The sequence below is a fragment of the Peromyscus californicus genome, unplaced genomic scaffold (genome assembly GCF_007827085.1).
Source record: "Peromyscus californicus insignis strain IS unplaced genomic scaffold, ASM782708v3 Scaffold_4__1_contigs__length_199733344, whole genome shotgun sequence".
Taxonomy (NCBI): domain Eukaryota; kingdom Metazoa; phylum Chordata; class Mammalia; order Rodentia; family Cricetidae; genus Peromyscus; species Peromyscus californicus.
In genome coordinates this window covers 3,716,834-3,739,941 of record NW_026294562.1, presented here as the reverse complement: position 1 = coordinate 3,739,941, position 23,108 = coordinate 3,716,834, and the positions used below count along the sequence as shown (strand labels likewise).

The 23,108-nt window shown below is 37.6% G+C and overlaps 1 protein-coding gene across 9 annotated transcripts in view; it reads left to right on the top strand.

The window, feature by feature from the left end:
* Atrnl1 (attractin like 1) overlaps window positions 1-23,108 on the top strand; it is a 604,076-nt gene that overhangs the window by 153,841 nt on the left and 427,127 nt on the right. For 8 of the 9 annotated variants that reach the window (XR_008213236.1, XM_052714295.1, XM_052714293.1 and 5 more), the window contains 3 exons: window positions 11,113-11,207; window positions 12,934-13,012; window positions 14,386-14,543. Coding sequence is in view for 8 of the 9 variants with exons in the window: in XM_052714295.1 (XP_052570255.1) it covers window positions 11,113-11,207; window positions 12,934-13,012; window positions 14,386-14,543 (332 nt within the window). In the remaining variant the exon portion in view is untranslated. Of the gene's footprint in view, window positions 1-11,112; window positions 11,208-12,933; window positions 13,013-14,385; window positions 14,544-15,112; window positions 16,782-23,108 lie in introns of those variants that run through there. The other variant, XM_052714298.1, reaches the window with a different exon arrangement.

Below are 23,108 nucleotides of genomic sequence, written 5' to 3'. Positions count from 1 at the left end.
ATGGTATTTATCACATCAATAGAAACCCTGACTAAGACAATCCCTATGCATTTTGTTTTGAAATTATTGTGACTATCTTATTTCTTTTACCCTTGTATATAAATATAATTGATTTTTATGTTTGTTTATATCCTTTAGTTCTGGTACCCTTTGGCATATTCTGTCAGAACTTCTTTCAACAATACTGTCTTCTGTATGTAATAAGTTGTAGTTCTTCCTTTTGAGTTCCGATTCCTCTTTGTTATTTTTCTTGTTTTCATTGCAGTAGCTTTAGTCTTTAAAACTGTGCTGCAAAGATGTAGTGAGCATCGAGGTGTATATTCTTGTCTTGTTCTAGATTTCAGAAGGAAAACAGTCTTTTCCCATGAAAAAATAACTTAGCTGACTTGATCATCTTAAGGGAATTCCTTTTATTCTAATTTAGCTGAATTTTTTTTAGGAAGACACATTTGTTGTCCATCCCCCCCCCCCCCCCACATTGATTTAGATAACGACGATAAGAATATATCTTTTACTTTGTCGATACGGTGAGCTTAGTTTTATGAATCAATGAATAACATGCAATTAGGTTGATTTGCCACCTTTGTCCATTTAGAAATTGATGGGTTAATTAGATTGTTCCTCAGTTCTTACTCTTTGGAGACATGCTGTTGTGAACATTCATCTAGTCCGTGTGTGAACAGATATTTTCTTTTCTGGGGCAAATGCCTACAAGTAAAATTTATGTGTTAAGCCAGATGTGATGGCACATGCCTATAATCCCAGCGTCGGGAGGCTGAGGCAGGAGGGTGGCCAGTTTGAGACCTGGGTTTTTGCAGGACAGGTGAGCAAGCACAGAGGCAGACACACAGACCGGCCAGCAGTGAGCCGCGCCGCAGGCAAGCTGTATGCACTTCTGAAGGAGCTGCTGGCCATGCCCCAGAGCGGTGCCCTGCTCTTCATTCTCCCGTGTGCCGTCTCTGTGTGCTGTGCCGTAAGAATGACCACAGACGCATTATTAAGGGGAGTGTTTACCTTATTTTAAAATATTCTTTGTTATCAAATTATACCATTTCCTGCTTAGGGAGTTATAAAATGTGCTTCTGAATGCATTTATTTATCTTCTATTATTAAATAGTGAAGTTCATTATTGGATTTTCTAATGTTAAATTTTTTGTTTTCAAGGAATATTACTTCAATATTGCAGACTGTTGCCTCTTTATCGTTACTTTAGGATTACTTAAATGTTAGTGAATATAGCCTTTCTTTCTTTCTTTTTTTTTTTTTTTTTTTTTTTTTTTTTTTTTTTTTTTTTTTTGGTTTTTGAGACAGGGTTTCTCTGTGTAGCTTTGCGCCTTTCCTGGAACTCACACTGTAGCCCAAGCTGACCTCGAACTCACAAAGATCTGCCTCCCCAGTGCGGGGATTAAAGGCATGCGCCACCGCCACCCAGCTAGTCTGTCTTTCTTGTGCTCTACCTAAATATCCTTGATTATATTTTATTTATTTTTATATGCATATTTTTTTGTGGGATTAGATTTTATGAAGGAATTTTAAACATTGCTTTTTTTAAAAAGCAATAATAATGAAAATATTATGTGAGCTTTTTGTCTTCTTGGTTGTGAGCCTAGCTTTTAATGACTAAGCTATGTCCTCAGCACTTTGTGAACTTTTTCACAAAGTGTAGTCATTCAATCTTTGTCTCTGGTTGTGGTGCTTTTAAATTGTTACTTTAAAAGACATTTATGTACTTACTTATTTATCTGTTTTACATAATCTGTCTTTAGTTTTGCTCATTCTGCAGACTTTGTTTTCCAGCTCATCCATCAGTTTTCCATTTTCAAATATCTTTTTTTATGACTTGAACTGGCGACCCGTGTCCTGTTGCTGGCCTTGTCTCGGTGTTTTGTTGCTGCTTTGCCACACTTGGTATAAGGTTTTCTTTTTAGCATTATTTTTTCCATAATTTATGATTTCAGTTTTTATTTTTATGTGATTTTCTAAGTTTCTAAATAAGTACATTTTTATATTTTTCTAATTTTATTGACAATGCAGAAACATTCCAAATCTTTTTTTATTTAAGAAATTTTTTTTAATTATTTTTTCATACCAACCACAGACCCTCCTCTCATCCCTCCTCCTCCTCCTCTCCCCCATCCTCCCCCTTCCTCTCCTCTGAAAGGGTAAGGCCTCCCATGGGGAGTCAGCAAAGCCTAGTACATTTCAGTTGAGGCAGGACCAAGCCCCTCCCTGCTGCATCAAGGGTGAGCAAGGCATCGCACCATAGGTTATGGGGTCCAAAAAGCCAGCCCATGCACCAGGGGTAGATCCTGATCACACTGCCAGGGGCTCCTCAAAAAGACCCAGCTATACAACTGTTTCCCCGTATGCAGAGGGTCTAGTCTAGTCCCATGCAGGTTCCACAGCTATTGGTCTAAAGTTCATGAGTTCCCATGAGCTTGGTTCAGTTGTCTCTGTAGATTTCCCCATCATGATCTTGATGCTCCTTGCTCATATAATCCCTCTTCCCTCTCTTTGACTGGACTCCTGGAGCTCAGCCAGGTGCTTGGCTGTGGATCTCTGCATCTGCTTCCATGACTTACTGGATAAAGGCTCTATGATATGACATTTAGAGTGTTCACCAATCTGATTACCGGGGTAGGCTAGTTCAGGCACCCTCTCCTCACTTGGCAGTGTTTGGAAATGTTTTGTTTTCCCAGCTGGAGGAGGGCAATAGGTAGAGGATAGTTAGTGACTAGAGGCAGGCTGAGGTTCTGCCTACCAGTCTCTAGGCCTCAGATGCCTTGTTCAGAACCAGGAATCATCAGGTGCAGATAGCAACCTGAGGCTGAGAATCCCTGGTTTAGAGGCTTAGTCAGGTTCAGATTTGGGTGGACAAGAACATTTCCGAGTGTGTCTTCATCTCGAGTACATGCAGCATGTGTGGTTGGAACTGTTCTTGTTCTTAGCAGACATGACTGATCAGTGTGCCGATTCTAGTTATCAAGATTGCACAAAGCTCTTTGTTCCAAATCCACCTGCATTTCTCAGTTGTAATACTTAAGTAACAACAAACTGGTTCTCACACTGGAGAATGTCACCACTGCTGGAGTTCACAGTCCTTGCTGCATCTTTATTCTCCCTTGGTTGATTGTTTTACCAATGTGTAGATGTAACCGTCTTATTAAATAAGAAACACAGAGCCAATGCAGAGATGAAAGCCCAAGAGGTCAGAGCTAAAAAACCTTACCCTTCACTGCTGCTGCTGCCTCTTCAGCAAGAGACCTACTTCCTGTCTGTCTTTTTTATAGACTTTCTATTCTGCCTTCTCATTGGTTGTAAACCCAACCACATGACCTCCTCGTCACTGCCTGTCTGTACAGACCTCCAGACTGTACAAGTCTCCATGCTGGCTGTATCCTTGAACACACAGAGATCCGCCTAGCTCTGCCTCCCAAGAGCTGGGATTAAAGGCATGCACCACCACCGCCCAGTTTCTGCTATGGCTTGCTATTAGCTCTGACCCCCAGGCAACTTTATTAACATACAAATAAAATCACATTTCAGTACAATTAAAGTATCACCATACAATGTGTACATTATTTTGTTCTAAATTTTATCCTGAATATCTTTCAAGGCGATGGTTTTTAGTGTATGTTTTGAACTTATAGATTCATATGTGTACAGCACTCTTCAATTGCAATAGTGGCTTTCCTAGATCTTTCTGTATTTCTTAGTTTTTATTTTAAATAGACTATTTTTGTTGCCTATTTTTCTTAATTAGAAATTATTCTTTTATTATTTTTGTTTGTTTGTTTTCTAGACAGGGTTTCTCTATGTAGTTTTGATGTCTGTCCTGGATCTCGCTTTGTAAACCAGGCTGGCCTCGAACTCACAGAGATTTGCCTGGCTCTGCCTAATGAGTGCTGGGATTAAAGGCGTGTGCCACCACTGCCGGCCTTTTACTATTTTTGTGTAGACTTTATATATACCAAATAGTGACTAGTTACAATTATTAACATATTATATACCTTATATTCCATTTATTATAAATTTTAAATATATTAATGCTTGAGCCATTTATGTTGATAACTTTTCTTTTAGATCAGTGCCTTCTAATATAAATATAACTTGAGTCATGCAAAAGTAAATGGGAATAGGTAAAATCAATTTAAATAAAATATTTAACTCAACATATCTAAAATATTTTCAATATGAAATGTAGTCAATATTTAAAGCACATCCATGAAATACCTGTATTCTTCCCTTTTGCGCTAAGTATGCAGTTATAAACTTATATTCCAGTTTTCCGCTATGTAATCTGAGCTGCTTCCAAACTCCTCATGCCCGTCTTACCAGAGCACTGGGATGCCCTGGTCCCACTTGGTCACTCTTTAACTACTCGTTAGCCACAGCGACTGTTTTATTAGAGATTTTCTTTTTTCTTTTTTTAGAAGTTTACTTGTATTTAATATTTGATTGTTTTAAACATAACAAACTTGGATGCTTTTATGAATTAAAATACTTTTTAAATAACTCTAGCATTTCTATGATACATTGACAAGTGTTCAGTTTTTTTTCTAAAAAAAACTAATTAGGCACAGGAATGATGACAGTTTTCCAACCCAACCTCCATATACTGACTTTCCATACCTCAGAATCATATTCAGTCCAGAATAATGTTTAGAACAGTTTTTAGCAACTGAGCCAGTAGGAAAAGTGACAATACATTGTAAAAAATGAGCAAAGCAACATTTCATTAAGATGTATACCAATTTATGGCAATTTATACTGCAAAATACTTGCAGCAAGAACAAATATTCCAGCTTACTGCCTTTTAAGCTTGCAGTAAACAATGTTATGGAAGTTTAGCTATTCTGGTTTTCTCATGTTGGACAGGCGGTGCTGGAGAAACTGTCCTCACACACTAGGTGGCAGTGTTGCCATTGTTAGCGCACCTTAGAGCGAGGGAACTTTGAAAGGAAATGGGGTGTAACTGGAAAGTTTCCGACTTTTGAAATTAGATCAGAATTTGAGCTGCAAATCCTCACTGCAGCTTAAAGACACCGAGAGCAGTGAGGTGGGACGCAGCTGACGGTGATTCAGCAGTGCCGCCCTCTTTACAGCCGCAGTCCTTGAATTAGACTCAAACCAGAATATATGAGGAACCTGTCAGTCCTCGTCCATGCCGAATTACTGAATTTATCTTCAGTTATTTAAAAACACACGTCCTTAAAGATAGGTACTTGGTTATATGAATTTTAAAAGTCATAAACACTTTAACAAAAACTTTTAAGCTTGAATGAATGACTGAATCCATTAATTAGCTTTCATAAAATCCCTTTGTGATCGCCTGTGCGTCCGTCTGTTCTTTTTGTTACTACCTGAACTGTAGCTACGTGTTTTACTCTATTTTTCAAGTAGTTGACATTTAGGTATATTTTAGTTTTTAACAAATGACTGAATTTTAGTTACTTTTATTGTTATTTAGAATTCAGGATAACTTTTGAGGTACTAACTTGGTACCTATTTTGAAAATCATTACTTTTCTAGTAAGTGCTCAGCTCTGTTACTCAGAAAATTTTGCTTTTGTATTATTAAAAACAAAATGCTTTCCCATTTATCTCACTGTAGGCTTTTAGTTGGCATTGATTTATCTAATTAATGTGTAGGTCTTAGACTGAGAAACATTATTTATGAGCATATATTTATTAGGTTTAATATTTTTATGTGGATACACAAGAGTAAATATTTTTAATATGTTATTGTAGCAATAAATTAAAAAAGGCAAATGTCAGTCTTAATACCATAGAAAGCTACATCTTACAGAACAAGGAGAATGCTGAAACTTGAGTTAATCCTTGTATTGGATGAGACAGCTCTGGTTTTTGTTTGTTTTGTTTTGCTTTAAATGTGAGTAAAAGGGTTTTCTTGTTCTGGACTATATGTTATGTTTTGTTAGTGAATTTCTTTTACTTGGCTTTTGACGGCTTAATGGGGATTGGTCTTTGAGTAGGCTCTGGTCTGTTGGCCGGAATTTGGCTTTGGTAGTGAACACAGATCCAGGCTCCTTCCAACACTGAAGGCCAGGATGCACCAGGCACCAAGTGACAGGAAGGACTGAGAGCACTCCTTCCTCTCTTGGGTGACGCAGCAGGGAGTCTTTGTCAGATGCTGGCTCAGGCATGCATTTTGAACTTCCTGCTCTAGGCATGTGAACTCCCCCAAACCTCTTCCTTATAAATGTCCCAGTTTTTGACTTGTGCATATGGCATTGTAACCTCACATATGGGGGAAAATCTGGTTTTAGTTAGAATCTTTAATGCTTTAATCTGTTTTACCTAAAGAGCCCAAACTCTATATTTGATTGTGTGTTTACTTTTGGTACTTTTCTCCCTGTCAAACCATCACAGTTCCTTTATTTCTGTCTAAAGTTACATGGTGTGAAGTTATTTTTCTTACACACTTAGTTTTTTTTTCATATAAAATGAAACTTTGAGGACACTGCGGTTGTTTGTTGGATCTCCACACACAATACTATGTGACCAACATAGCAGACCTGATGGTAGCGTACACACGTAAACTGTTACTGTGTGTGCGTGTTCATTGGTTAGGGCTGTTTAACAGTGTTTGAAGGTCATGTGATTCTTGTCAAGTTACACTTGCTGTACATGTGTCACAGACATCAGATAACATTCAAAGCTACGCAGCTTGTTTTCCTCATCGCTTCCTTCTGTGTGTTAATCTTCACTCTGTAAAAACTAGCGCTATTCTTTCATGGACTCTAGTCCAGAGCTGACTGAAGGACCCTACAGACACTGGCTGCTCTACTCTGTGTCCTTCCATGACGTCACACTAGGGTGAGAGTCTGGATCTGTGAGTTACGCTTTTGTTGGCCTCTATCTAAGAAGGGTGCAAATTAGAAATGAGATGTCATTTTTGGAAGTGATTGTAACTATGTTAATATAATTGTTAACCATGTAAGTATATTATGTGGAAACTTGCTGAAGATCAGTTTCAAGAAAATGATGTTATCTGTACATTCTTTTAAAAAATGTCCCCTTTTAAATTTCAGCAATAGAAGAAATGCATATTCACTTTAGAAAAAAGATAGATTAAAAGGCAAATTAAAATCCCTAATGATTCTACCTGAAGAAAATTGCTGTTAACCATTATTATATTGATCTAAAATATGAACCCAAAGGGAATACCCGTTTTATGATCTTAGACTCTCTAGGCTTTCTTCCCTTTGTGCTAGAAGCCTACTGGGACCTGATGCATGCTGGGTGCTCGCTGCATCTCTGTGGCTGTAGTTTCTTTATTAAGTCAGATTTTAGTGGGTAAACTAGACGCCGTTTTGTGATTGGAAATAGGCATACAATGTTGATACCTTACGTGTCTCGTGACACCAGTGTCGTTTCGTGGATATTTGCGCGATACCTGCTCCCTCTTTCACACTGTCTACCCTCCTCCATAGGCAAAGCATATCACTTGTAAGTGGAATATGAATAGATCTGGTGATTTTCCAATCTGATATTTTGTGATTAATGATGAGTTAAATGAATCTATGTATGAATCAGTAGTTATTAATGATATTTGTCAGGTTCTGTCAACTATTTTAATTTTATTTCAGTTCATTCACTTTTTATTTATTTCTTTTCAAGCTTTTTATAGTTTTTTGAGGCATACTGTTGTTTGGATTATTCTACAAAGCACATGACTGTGATATTCTTTAAAATTTTCATTTTGGAGTGTTATTGGTAGACATTTTTTTCTATGAACATGAACATGACAAAAAAGAAACAGTAAATCCAAAAAGTATTTCTATTTGCACATCTATACTTGTTTTTAATTTGTTTAAAATTTTTCATTTTACATACCAACCATAGTTCCCCCCTCCCCTTCTTCTGCTCCCCCCTTCCCCCCCCATCTACTCCTCATAGGGGGTGAGGCCTCCCATGGAATATCAAGTGGCGGCAGGACCGACACCCCCCCCCCCCCCATCAAGGTTGAGTGAGGTATCCCACCATAGGGAATAAGCTCCAAAAAGCTAGTTCATGACTTGGGATAAGTCTTGTTCCCACAGTCAGGGGCCCCACAAACAGATCAAGCCACACAGCTGTCACCCACATTCAGGGGGCCTAGTTCAGTCCCATGCAGGCTCCCCAGCTGCCAGTCCAGAGTCCATGAGCTCCCACTAGCTCGGGTCAGCCATCTCGTCTCTGTGGTTTTCTTATCATGGTCCCTCCTCCCTCTCTTCAGCTGAACTCCAGGAGCTCGGCCCAGTGCTTGGCTCTGGGTCCATCCTTTTTAAATATGCGCTTTGATATACATTCAGAACTTATGTCTCCTGTTTTAAAGTCTTTAGTTTAAAATTGTTTTCACAATTCATGGCAAACCTTTATCATTGATATGATGTACACTATATTTCAGTACTTCCTTCATATCTGAATTACACAGGCAGTGAGGTAATCCTAATATGGGGATCAAAAAGTCGATGAAACTACAATATAAATTATTATAATAGAAATAGACATTTAATATACATATATCTTTATAATTATTAATAGTCTAAACAGATCCAAGGTCTCCAGAACATAATTATTAGAAATATAAATTATGGTTATATACATTATAGCCATAAAGTGCTTTTGTTTATTTTATTGATAGTATCATTAGAAAATATAAACATCTTCACATGGATTATATGAAATGATAATAATGACTATCAAGTTTCTTAATAAATATTAAAAAGTCAAGTGCTTCTCTATATACAGATTAAGATCTACCTAGCTGTATATAACAATTAAAAGTGTTTATTAATCTTTTGTATTGGGTTAGACATGGTCTCAATATCATAAAATACTCCCTGAGATGAAAGCTGTAGATGTTTATATGGGTGTGGTTTGTTGTTTTAGTTTTTACTGTGGCTGTTTTATATCACCTTCAGCAAACAGTCTTGCTATAGATGTAACAAGATAACGCTTTTCTTTTTAATAATCTTTATATAACTGTACTTTCTAAGTTTAAATCTATAATTTATTCCCTGTTGTGCCTTTTCTTTATGTGCCATTTCCTTTAACAATTTTTATGTGTATGCAAGGCTTTGCATTGAAGTATGTCTGTGTACCATCTGTGTGCAGTGCCTGGAGGCCAGAGAGGGCATGGGCTCTCCTAGAACAAGGATTACAGAAAGTCATGAGCCTCCAGTGAATGCTGTGACTCGAACCCAGGTCCTCTGCAAAAGTCGACAGTGCTGTAACCTCTGAGCCGTCTCTCTAGTCCTTCCGGGTCATTTATGTATTTCTGTTTACTTTCAGTTGCTGTGTAGGTGTGAACAGTTTAAATTCAATTTTATATTTTTAATGTGAAAGATGAATATATTATATATTGTTATCCCCTTAAATTACTATCATTGTATTTGAATTTGAAAAGTATTACTGAGTATACATTTCCATAAATAATATGGCTATCCATCCTGTCTTTTGACTTTTATTGTTATGTAAGAGTGATTGGTGTCTGTGCTGAGTAGTGTTTCTATTGCTGTGATAAACACCGGAACCAAAAGCAACTTGGGGAGGAGAGGGTTAATTCCGGCTTACAGTTTTAGTCCATCGCTAAGGGCAGGAACCTGGAGGCAGGGATTGAAGCAGAGACCATGGAAGAGTGCTGCTCATTAGCTTGGTGGATCCATGGCTTCTGCAGCCTGCTGGGTTATACAACTCAGGACCACCAGCTGAGGAGATGGCACTGCCCACAGTGGGATGGGCCCCTCACATCAGGTATTAGTCAAGAATGTCCCTCATGGACTTGCCCTACATTCCAGTATGGTGGAGGCATTTTCTTAATTGAGGTTCCCTTTTCTCAGCTGACCCTAGCTTGTGTCAAGTTGACAAACTATTAGTATTTCGTTGCAAATAATGTGTGTGAGTGTGTGTGTGTGCGCACGCACGCACACACGTGCACACATATGTGCACATACATGGGGAACAGCTTGGATGTCTATAGTTGGTAACAAGTATTTGGGCTGTCCTTGATGTCATAGTCAGAGTGTGCATACAGCTCAGCAGGCTTATTGTGTATTCACCAAGTTATTTAACCACCACCATTTCCTAATCTTAGGTTGTCTTCATCCTCTCCAGATAAGGCATCTGCAGTTTAATGGTTGCACCCGATTCCCCTTCATTTAGATCTTAGATACCATTTTGTGGACTTGTCTCTGTGTATATATCCTATGTATGAAGTCATGACATATGTGGCCATTTGTGACAGCCTTGAAAAATTTAGTGTAATATTTTTTAATTTTACTCATTTCTCATGGTGTAGATATCAGTACTTCATTTCTTTTTATGTCTGAATAATATACTCCTAAATAAACCATATTTTACCATTCATCAAATGAGAGACACTAGATTATTTTAATTTATTGGTTATTATGTATATTATGAACTTACATTTCATATATCACCCTTTATATGAATATTTAGGTTTACTCACCAGAATACTTTCTTTTTGTCAATTTGCTATAATTTCTTATTTTACAACATTAGTCATTCATATGCTGAAATTCCCATTTCTCTCATTTTTTTACACTTTTTTTCTTGATCCATAGGTATGGTTCAATAATTCAAAATAAAAAGATACTTTCAAATTATATCCATTTGTGTAAATTCAAAACATGTTAAATTGTAATCTTTTTGTTCTGTACTCCACTCAGTTGAAAAATTTATAGCACATTAAGGTATTGGCAGTAAGGTCTGTGTTTCAAATGCCAGTTACTTAGTGTTCCATAATCCCCCTAAAGATAAGTAATGTGATTTCTGAAATTCTGAGGAGAGATGGAGCATCTGGTTTGTCCGAAAAATTGTGCAGTTGATTTCTTTCTGTACAGGTTGGTAGGGAAACAGCTTATGTGGTCTAATTGTTATTTATTTAATTTAAGGTAAATTAAATTTAGCCCTCTATATCATATGTTTTTGCTGCTAATGACAAAGATTTGTATTTTTCTGTAATTGAATAGGCTGCTAGTATTTAATGATAAATTTAATACTATGTGCAGTGTATTTTCACCCAACTCCTGTTTTTTATGAAGCCCTTTCTTGAGTGTATGTCAGGACTCTCCTCTCCCCACAGATAGTCTTCTGATTGACTACCAGTTCACCTTCAGCTTGTTACAGGAAGATGATCGCCATCACACCGCCATCAACTTCATAGCAAACCCAGAACAGGTAAGGAGGCGTCGTCTCCCACAGTGAGTGCTGCCACTACCAAGGCATCCACATTTTTTATTATCATTTTCCTGTGATTTAACTCCCCAGAAGTATTACATAGGAGGAATTCTGTAGAAATTACTGAAACTCTTAAATTTTCATGAAACTTGGATTTACTTGTGATTCAGAGAATTGACAAGTTTGTATTTTTGATTGATAGTCTCCTGGTTTAAATTATACATCCATATACTTATTTATTCAGAAAATTCTTCTTTACCTTGAATTCTTGTGTTTTACTTGTAAATAAGAATTTTCTGAATCTCAAGTGTATAATTATAAGCATGAATGCTGTTATAAACTTGTCAATTATCTCAATCTCAAGGACATCCAAATTTTATGAAAAGATAATTTAAGAAACACAGGAATTCAAGGCGTGTTATATCAAACTCTCATTCATTTGCAGTGAAGCTTATCATTGGTTTTCATTGACCTTTGTCCCAATCTAATGTTTCACTGAGTTACACAGATGTCTACTCACATTTGTGTAATTCTACAAGCTGATGAAGATCAAATGTATTCACTACCTGCCAATAGTAAATCTAAAAACATGTCAGTTTAAGAAAATCTTGTCCATTTTTTTTTAACTAAACAAGGTAGACATACTCCCTTGCATGAGAAGCATCTCCAGGGATGCTTGCAAGATTTTCTTGTGTAATCCCTCTTAGTTAAGAACAATTCACTCAGGACTATCTCTAAAGTTAAAACAGCTTATTGTTGAAAGCTTCTCAATTTATCCTGCAAAATAAAATAAGTAGATGTCTTATCATTTGTAGACTTCCCACATTTTTACTTTTTATGGCAGATTTCAGTCTTATCTCACTGTAGGTTCCCTCTAGTTAGCGCTTTCATATGAACCATTTCTAGAGTGGGCACCTGTGCCATGCAGCCTTAGTGAGCCCCCCCATCACCACTAGCAATCTACAGCACTGATGTCATCGTTTTCTAGATTGACTGTGGCATTGTAGCTGCATAGAGCTCTACAAAGAGCGGAGTGGGCACTGAGTGGGCTTGGAGCTTTAGTTACAGTATTTAAGATATTTCCCCAATAACAAAACTTTGAATTTGTAGAGGATGAACTAAAAAAGAAAGATAGTTTTATATGCTTATACCGACCATTTTGTTATGAACTTTTAATTGTTCTCATTTTCACCCCACCCAGAATAAAGCAAAGCACACAATATCAAGAGTTGACTAAACTTGAAAAGAAGGGCTTATGCTTTCTCTTGCATACGCTGTTTCATAACAGTAATAGTTTTAACACTCAGGCACATGTGACAGACACAAAAACCTACCCCTTCTTAGAGGTTAGTGAGTCAGTCCTCTGTGTAGACCCTCCCTTTCTCTGGGTAAAGACAAAGATTGAACAAATGGAAAAGAAGACATCTTGAACTAATGATAATAATAGCCAGCTACCCTTAAAAGTACAATGTCCTTAAAATTTCTTCTTAGAAATTATCTAAAAGCAGAAAGTCAAATTATTAGAGAAGATAAATGAGGAACTTTGCGTTTATCATAGTTTAATTTTCATTAAACAGCATAAACACTATCTTTATTTATTCAGTTGAATGTTTATTTATATCATATATAGTTTTGTAAATTTAATGAACAAAATCAAATCAGCGAGTTGACTAATATGTATTTAACACATTTCTACCTTTTTAACGTTAATTTTTTTTCTTGATAGCCAAACAAAAATTTGGACATTTCGATTAATGCTTCCAACAACTTTAATCTCAACATTACCTGGTCGGTTGGCTCAACAGGTAAAAAGAATTTTCTGTCATCTCTCCTACCTGTGTTTATGCGTGGAAGTTGTTCTGATCTGATTTACTATTCTAAAATAAATAGAAAAATACAATTTTTTCCCATCCTATGCTTTTACTGATAAAAATAGGAAGTAGTAACTTGAAAGCTTAATACCATAATTTCCTTATTCAATTAAAATTAGAAGGCTAACAAATAATATATACCACTTAAGCATTAAAAATGATAATGTTAGGAAATTCTGTGATTTTAATTAAGATAGATTAGTTCTTTAGTGTCTAAAGAGATTGAGATTTCAATTATTCATTTCATTATTGAAGTTACAAATTTTATTATCTATCCCAATATTTACATGAAACAAAAGTGTTCTTCTCTACTTACTGATAAAAGCAACAATCTATTATTTTCTGTCTTAGAGATATATTCTTTCTGGTTGGGATCCGGGCTAAGAGGAAATAAATTTTTATAAGCATGTCTTCCATAATAAAGTTCACAGATTGAAGTGATTAATTTTTAAGAAATCATAATTGTGAGGAAGATAAATTGTTATGTTGAATTATCAATGTGTAAGGTCATTTTTCAACACATCTGTTAATTGACGAGCTCAGAGAATCTACATGTTAAGAATGCACATGAGTTATTTTTGTAATAGATCATGCAAAATGCATTTAGTTACTCAGTATACTAATTCTAATTGTTTTTACTGTTCATCAAGGCGGAGGTCTGGCTAAGGCAGTTGAAATGCCCTGCTCCATTTGGTTCATTTCAGTGAGCATTTACTGCGTGTCCAATATTGTGTTTACTAATTGAACATTTACATAGTGTTTTAAATTAATGGCCTCTTTCTAGTTTTTTAAAAGTAAGGATGTTTCAATTTGTAGAAAGGCAAATAAATTGATTTTTTCATTTTTTAATTGGATTAAGACACGATCAAATACGGTTTGATTATAATTTAAGTGGTAAGCAGGATGACTTCACCTTCTGGAGCCATGTGTCCAGGGGGTGTTCAGTGCTGGGGGCACTGTAGTGGGGAAATGCTTCCTTCTTCCTGGGACAAAGGTTTGGTTTGTAAACCAGAAATTATGCTGCCTCTGGGGTCACGAGTTTTACAGAAGAATGTCAAGTCTCACAGTCAGCATGGTAGAATTTTTAATGTGGATTTTATCCTGAAGCTGTTACACTGTATTTCTGGCAAACTTGTATGCAGAGGTGCTATGCGAGCCTCCACAGAGAAGAGCAGCTGGTGTGGCAGTTCTGGTGATGGTGTTCTTGTGATTTCAATTTGTAAGACTTTGCTGCACTATATGTTTTGACTTAATAAAAGATCCCGTTTCCTAGTATCAGTTATAATTTTTTCATATTCATATTTTAGGAGGAACAATATCTGGGGAAGAGACTCCTATAGTTTCTAAGACAAATGTAAAGGAATACAGAGATAGCTTTTCCTACGAAAAATTTAACTTCAGAAGCAATCCTAATATCACATTTTATGTGTATGTCAGCAACTTTTCCTGGCCTATTAAAATACAGGTAAGCATAATGACATTTGTTTCTAATGATGGTGAACATCCTCATGGTGGAAGAATACTGATTTTTCCAAAGAGATAGCATATGTGTATTCATTGGCTTGAGCAGTAAGGCATCGGACCCTTTGTAAGGGATCATGTGTGATTATCTGTGATGAGTGAATGACTCCACAAAGACATACCAGTAATGTTAGACCAACTAGAGTGTGCTAAACATTTTCAGTAGGTATTATCTTGTGAAAGATGCCATGAAGCTTGAGACAGCTATGATGTTTGGGTTTTCTGATTATTAAGTTAATGGGGAATGCCTTCATATAAATCAATTTGAAATAATGTGTGTTTCAATAATCTTTACTATTGTTTTTTAGTGCATACTGGGTATAATTTATCTTTCCTTTAAGATTTAGGACTAACAATCCTTGGCAGTTACACTTTTAGGACCCCTGACTCTCATAGTTGGTTTTCTCATTTATCCTGTATCTATTACATTTCATCTTACTTTCTTTTATTGAAAATAGATTTTTTTGCTCATATTATATTCTAATTATAGTTTACCCTCTTTACTCCTCCCAGTTATTCTCTCCTCCCTCCCATCCAGATCCACACCCTTTCTGACTTATTAGAAAACAAGCAGGCTTCCAAGGGATAATAATGAAATATAGAAAGATACAACAAAAACAAACACATTGGAATTGGACTAAACAAACAAACAGAAGGAAAAGAGCCAAGAGAAGGCACAAGAAATAGAGACCCACCTGCCTCACACCCAGGAGTCCCCTAGGAACACTGAACTAGAAGCTATAGCTGCACTCAGAGGACCCACGCAGGCCCTGAGCTCGCTGCCTCAGTGTCTGTATGTGCTTTATTATGTTGATTTAGTTGGAGGCTCTTGTTTTCTTGGTGTCCTCCATGTCCACTGGCTATAAAACTCTTTCTGCCTGCAAAGTTCACTGAGCCCTGCGGGGAAGGATTTGATGGAGACATCCATTTTTAGGTCTGGGCATTCTAAGGTCTCCAACTCTCAGCATAATATCTAGCTGTGGGTCTCTACATTTGTTCCTGTAGCACGTGGGAACAAATGTAGAGACCCACAGCTAGATATGCTACAGGAGGAAGCTTCTCTGATAATGGCTGAACAAGGCACCCGTCATATTTCTCTTGCATTTCATTTTCAGTGTGCTTATTGGTAGGCTACTGAAGTCTTCAGATTTATTTTTAGGAAATCTTTAAAATGTTTTTGTGCCATTTGTTAATTTGTACTTTGATGAAATATTTTTTGACATTTGGGATTTATTTATTCCTTTATTCTTGACTAAATTGAATTCACATTAGTTTATTGACCAAGTCATTTATACTAATCCCATTCTAGAGTGTTATGTTTTAAACCATTTTAGATATTGAAACTATAGTAAGAATTGCCAATTTATGCATCACAATTACAAGGTTTGAATGTTTTGTTTATGTTAATTTCTGTGTTTTATAGATGGATTGAGTCTTTTTTAAAATCATGTGTTTAATGATAAAGTTGTCATTTGTAATTTAACACTTGAATAGACGTAAATACTTAATGTTAAACATATGAGAGATTATTGCTCAGTAAACTTATTCATTTAAACCTAATGTAGGAGAATTACATTTTATACTCTACAAAGGAGATTTCTATATTCATTCGAAAATTCCAGAAATATCTCCATTGTAATTCATGCATTTTGATAGTGGCAAAATGTAAATTTAAGGTTGATCAACATATGTACTGATCAGATTTCACTTGTTTTAATCAAATTTCAATAAAAATAAGGGCTTATTTTGTGTAGCTTACTACATAGTAATTAAAATGGATATGCTTGTATTTTTAATCATTTCCTGCTTTTCAACTTTTGGTTATCTAATTATGGTTTATTTTTAAGCCAATTACATAGTTACTTTAGAATGTTCATGAATATTTAATTATTTGAAATTAACTTTCTAAATTAGATTTTCTTTTGAGAATATACTAGTAGTCTATTCTGGTTGTCAACCAGCATTTGTATAGTGAGTGTAAATATCGTACTCTTTCAAAGTAGTCTCATTTGGTACACAGTTGATATAGATCGTGATACATAGTCTAATTTTTATTCTTTATTAAGTTTGTTATATTAGTCCCAAGAAATATTTTAAAGCATGTATACCCATTTATTGAAGGGGCTGTAATACACTCTCAGTTGTTACACATAAAATAAAAATATTGTGTTTTTTCAAATGATTTACTTCAAAGTCTTCATTTTTTTTCCTTTTTAAAAAGAGAACAAGTTATATAGATTTTTAATTTAGTTCTTCTAAAGAATTTCTAAAGTATAAAGAATCATGTCTTTTTAAAAATATTTCAAATATGGAAGGATTTGGAGAGTACTTGGAAGGGGCTCTGGGGAGGAGAGTGGGGAAGAAAAAAGAAAACAAGATCATAGGCTGTAACTTTTTTGTATTGTTTCATCAAAATTCAAAATACTTTCTTACCTTACAGAAGTAAAACTCCTAAATTAATCTAAAACAAACAACCCAGATACCTCCAATGCTAGTAAGGCACACAAAGCAGGCAGTCAGTAAACTCCTAACTTCACAGGCTCTAGTTTTAGAATCTGGAAAACAAAGTTTATTCTTTATGTTAACAGACTAGATATAATTTTATGTTTTGTAAATGTTAAAATTGATCTTAGTGAAATTTTTCATGTTTAATACTGAATCAAAATCATTTTAAAGTTCTAAGAGGCGATATTTTCAGTATTACCACTTGGAGTTAGCCATTGATGTTAAAGGTAGCTCTGTGTGCTGTGGAAATGTAAGCTAGAGCATTCTTGTCCTTTTCTTTCTGATTGTGATAAGTGGGCGGTTGCTTTAAATTTATGATACTCACATGTCACATTTTCATTTCTGTATTCTCAATTGTAGTGTAGTGAAATCTGAAATGTAGTTCTGTTATTTTGGGCTCTCTTAGGAGTGTCTCACTTTCTACTATACTTATACTTTCAGTCTTTATCATAAAGTGCACAATTCTTAGCTATGAGGCTTAATGGAATTTTATTTATCCCCGATCCCACCATGCCAGCCAAGACAGATGGTTTAAGTCCCTGGAAGGCTTATTTCTGCTCACTCCTGGTCAGAGCCATCTCTCAGGGCTATCAATACTTCTTAATATCAACTAGGTTTGGTTCATTATTAAGTAAGGGAAATCATTTTGTTTTATGTATGTATATATCATACATATTGCTATTATATATTAGAGCTTTATTTTTTCTTAATCCTTTCAATAAAGCTATACATACAATTTTATAATTAACTGTCGAACATATATATTGTTTTTATGTTTTGCCAGTTTTGATTAAGCAGTTATGTAACACTTTACATCTTATGTAGCACAATGGTCCTGGGCTGCATCCCACCAGGAGTCTTGAAGTCTTCCTTAGCCACTTACTCCCAAGCACTTAATTCTTCTTGTTGAATGACAGCCATCTTTGGTGAGAGGCAACATCTCATTGTTTGTGTTTTACTGATGATGTGTGGTTCTGGTCACCATTTAATGTACTTGTTGACAATTGGTGTATCTTTAGGAAGATGTTCATTTGTTTCTTTTTAATGTTTGGTTATCTGGCTTGGTATGTTTGTCTATAATCTCAGCCTTGGGAGGTGGAGACAGGAGGATGGCAGAGTCTGGACTGCCTGGCTCCATAGTGAGGCAAAGTGATACCTTGTTTCAGGAATGAAAAACCGGAATAAATTTAACTGTATGCTTTGTACTGAGCCACATGGCTACCTTCATATATAGGACAGTGCCCCTCCCGAGGATAGACAGTTCTCTCATTCTGTAGTTGTCTTTTCATTTTTTTATTGTCCCCATGGATGTGATATGTTGTTCAATGAATATTATAGTGTAAAGAAATGCAGCAGCATTGAAACATTCTCTCTAGAACTTGGGTTCTCTGTTTAAGTTCATACTTGAGCAGAGACAGAGGCATGTTCTTACAAATTCAGTTGGAAGAACGGAACAGTTCATAGTGACTCTCTGCTCTAAGGTCTGTTTTGCCAGATAATATAGCAACTTCTCGTTCTCCTTTGCTTTTGTTTGAACAATAATATATCAATTCCATCTATTTTTAACCTGTTTGTACCTTTATGTTTAAAATGACTTTCTCTTAGATGGAATATAGTTGAAGTCCTCCATGCTCTAATTTCTTGGGTCATAGTCTCAAGTTAGCCCATGCTGACCTTGGATTTCTTTAGTATAGGAGGATGATTTTGAACAACTCACTGTGTCTCCACCTCCCAAGTGCTGGGATTGTAGGTGTGCTCCTCCAGCCTGTATGCCAGTCCTTGCTGCTGCCCCCTCAGCCACCCCTTCCTTCCTTCCTCCTCTGGTGTCTTCCTCCTCCATCTCATCCACCTCCCTCTTCTTCTTATTCTTCCCTTCTCCTCTTCTATGCTATGAAATGATTATTTTTATTTTCTTTTGTGGAAGGTATGAAGTGGAGTTAATTTAATTTACTTGGAGTTAATATTTGCTATATTAATGAGGGTTCTCTAGGGGACAGAACTTATAGAATCAATCAATCTATCTATCTATCTATCTATCTATCTATCTATCTATCTATCTATCTGTCATCTGTCTGTCTGTCTGTCTATCTATCTAAAGGGGATTTATTAAAATGGCTTACAGGATGTGGTCCAGCTAGTTCAACAATGGCTGCCTACCAGGAAAGTCAAAGAATCCCATGGTTGTTTAGTTCTCCTCTTCCATGTCCTCTATATATGCTGCCAGCAGAAGCCCAGATTAAGTGTGGATCTTCCTACCTCAAAAGGTCAGGATTAAAGGTGGGTCTTCCCACTTCAACTGATTTAATTAAGAAAAAAAATGTCTAACAAGTATACCCAGCCTTGGGTTATAGATAATTCCAGATGTTCTCAGGTGGACAAACAAGAATAGCCATCCCAAATCTACCTCATTCCAACTCGACACACAGTAATGTCTCCTTATGCCATACTTAATTTCCAAATGAAAAGAATAACTAGGTAATAATCATAACTAACATGCTCTACCTGTCCCATGTACAATAGCAAATGCATTATATGTGTAATTAGGTCATAATTACTGGTAACATGAGGTAACTATCCCTTGTACAATAGCAAATGCATTATAAATTTTCAAATAGGTAGCAATCCTCCTGGAGGCTCATTCTTTTAGCATCTCAAACTTAAACATGGCAATCACTGATATTCTCTTAAATGATGTTACATTAGATTGTAAAGAAATCAAGAAAACACAAATATCTGTATAAACACATTCTTAACAAAATGCCATAGACACTCCTCTCAGTTATAATCTTGAAACTTTTTGCATGGCTTTAACTGATATTTGTAACTACCTTCTTCTCTACCCATTCTGTATTTCCCCCACTCAGAAGCACCTCAGCAGGTCTTGGCTCTTTTCCTGGGGGAGTGACCCATACCTTCATTCCTCAAGGGTCTGTGCCCTTTGGCATCCTGTCTGGATTAGGTTGTTACAGTTTCCATGGCTTTAATCACTAGACATGGGAGTATCAAGAGATGCCCTAAAGGATCTTCTTCACACCAGACAATCTTTCTCACCTCTGTCGTGGAGAAGCAATCCAGTTTCCTTTTGGTAATCTGACTCGGTCACTGTCTCAGTCACTGTTGTATTCCTGTGAAGAGACACCATGACCACTGTAGCTCTTATAAAAGAAAGCATTTCATTGTGACTTGCTTATAGTTTCTGAGGTTTCGTCCAGCATGGTGGCACTCTGGCAGACATAGTGCTGGAGAAATAGCTAAGAGTTCTGTTTGGATCCCCAGGCAGCAGCAAGAGAGAGACTCTGGGCCTGGCCTGGGCTTTTGAGACTGCGAAGCCCACCCCCAGTGACACACTTCCTCCAAGGTCACACCTCCAACACTTTGAAGTAGCACCACTCTCTGGTGACCAAGCATTGAAATGTATGAGCCCATGGGAGCCATCCTCATCCAAACCACCAGTCACCTCTTCTAACAGTGTTAGTCCTTTCTTAGCCTGTTATTTTAAGGGCATCAGAAACTCAACCTAGCCCGGGGGAAGTCTGAGCTTCCAGTTCAATGGAATGTTTGTTATGTCTCCTGGTGGGAGTTCAGCTCAGTCTGAAACCAAAACTTGTAAGCCAGCAGAACTTAAGGTCATGGGAACAGGAAGCGAAGATTTTCCTAGTGGTTCACTAGGTGTGGTAGTGACACCATTCCCTTTTCCAGCCCTTGATTTCTAGACCTGTGGATCTTGGTTATGGGAGAAACTACCATAAACCACCTTTTGGTGAATCCTATCCCAGCTCTCCAGGCTGCTGCCACCTAATTGGCCCTGTAAATGTGTCTTCAAAAGGCCATCCCATATTTTTGTCAGGCCAGCTGCTTCCGGATGGTGGGGAATGTGGTAAGACCAGTGGAGTCCATGATGATGGGCCCACTGTTTCACTTCTCTGGTTGTAAAGTGAGTTCCTTGGTCAGAAGCAGTACGGTGAGTAATACCATGTCGGTGGATCAGGCATTCTGTAAGTCCATGGATGGTAGTTTTGGCTGAAACATTAGATGCAGGAAAGGCAAATCCATTACCAGAATAAGTATCTACTCCAATAAGGACAAAGCATTGCCCTTTCCACAGAGGTAGTGACCCAATATAGTCAACCTGTCACCTGGTCACTGGGTGCTCAGCCTGGGAATGGCTCTCTGGCTCTCTGGGGCTGTAGTAGTTTCTGCTGTTGGCAGATCTGGCACTCAGCAGGATCTGTAACCAGGTCAGCCTTGTTGAGTGGGAGTCCATGTTGTTGAGCTTAACCCTCATCTGTACCACCACAGCCAGTTTGTTCATGGGCCCACTGGGCAATGGCAGGGATGTCTGAGGAGAGCCTTACTGTCCAAAGAATGTCTTCCTATATACTTGATTACTGAACTCTTTCTCTGTTGAAGTCACCTTTTCATGAGTATTTACGTGGGACACAAGTATCTTCACATCTTTCGTCCATTTAGAGGAATCTGTCTACATATCCCTTTCCCAGATGTCTTTTTCTCCAGTTTTTCAATCATGCCTTTTCTAAGTCCCTGACCATCTAGCCAGTCCATTGACTGCCACCCACATATCAGTGAACAGTTGCAGGTCTGGCTGATTCTCCTTCCAAACAAAATGTATGACAATGTGCACTGCTTAAGTTCTGCCTACTGTGAAGATTTCCCTTCGACATTGTCTTTCAGGGTTGTCCCCCAAAGGGGTTGTAATGCTGCCGCTGTGCACTTCTGGGTGGTACCTGGATAATGTACAGAACCATCAGTAAACCAGACCCCAGTCTTCTCCTCCTCAGTCAGGCGATTATAGGGCTATAGGTACATGCTTGGTGCAGATGACATTGTAATGAGAGTAGAAACCAGAGGCATCTGGACAGCTTCTTTGTGTAAGTGCCTTTAGGCCCAGCTTGAGCCTGGTCATGTGTGTGCCACTTCTATGTTAATGGTTGCTGCTATGCACGCCCTGCTTTATGGCTGGATGGGATAGATATTACTCAGCTCATGATGGGCAGCTCAGGTGTTGTGGTAACTTGGTGGCCCATTGTCAAATGTCCAGTTTCCTTCAAGGTCCAATAGCAGGCCAAGAACTGTCCTTCCAAAGGAAAATAGTTGTCTGCAGATGATGGTAGACCCTTGCTCAAAACCCCAAAGATCTTTTCTGCAATTCACCAGTAGGGGTCTGCCAAAGGCTTCAAGCAGCACTGCCACTTCAAGTACCATTGTGTCTGCTGGATGACATGGTCCAAATGGTAGAGCAGGCTGCATGGAAGCCTGGCCTCGTTGAAGAGCTATCCTCTATTCCAGGCCCCACACAAAGCTAGCAGCTTACTGAGTCACTTGGCATATGACCAGAGTAACACCCACAAGTGAAGAATGTGCTGTCTCCAGAACACAGATGGGCCCACTAAATGTTGTGGTTATTTTTGGTGGCGTGAGGGCCCAGGTGCAATAACTTATCCTTCATTTTAGAAGGAATATCTCTGCATGACCCGCATCATTGGACTCCTAAGTATTTCCCTGAAGTGGTGCACAAATGTGTTACCAATGAGTTCACAGTGGTTGTTACCTTCTGCTCACTTAGTTCAATGGACATAATGTCATGCAAAAGAGTCAATATATCCTTGAAGTAAAACTGTAAAGGTATGCTGTTGGTCTTGCCACCTGAAAGCAGATTTCTTCTGGTGGTTTTTGTGGACAGGTACCAAGAAAAAGGCATTTGCTACATCAGTGGCTGCATGCCACACCTGAGATGTGTTAACCTGCTCAGGGAAGGACGCCACATCTGGTACAGCAGCTGCAGTCGGAGCCACACTTGATGGAGCTTTCAGTAGTCATTGTCATTCTCCATAACCCATCTGTCCTCTGCACTGGCCAGGTGGGAGAGTTACAGGGAGATATGGTGGGAACCACCACCCCTGCCTCTCTCAGGGCCTTGATGGTGGCACTGATTTCTGCAGTTCCTCCAGAGAGTCGATACTTTTTTGATGCACTATTTTCCTTG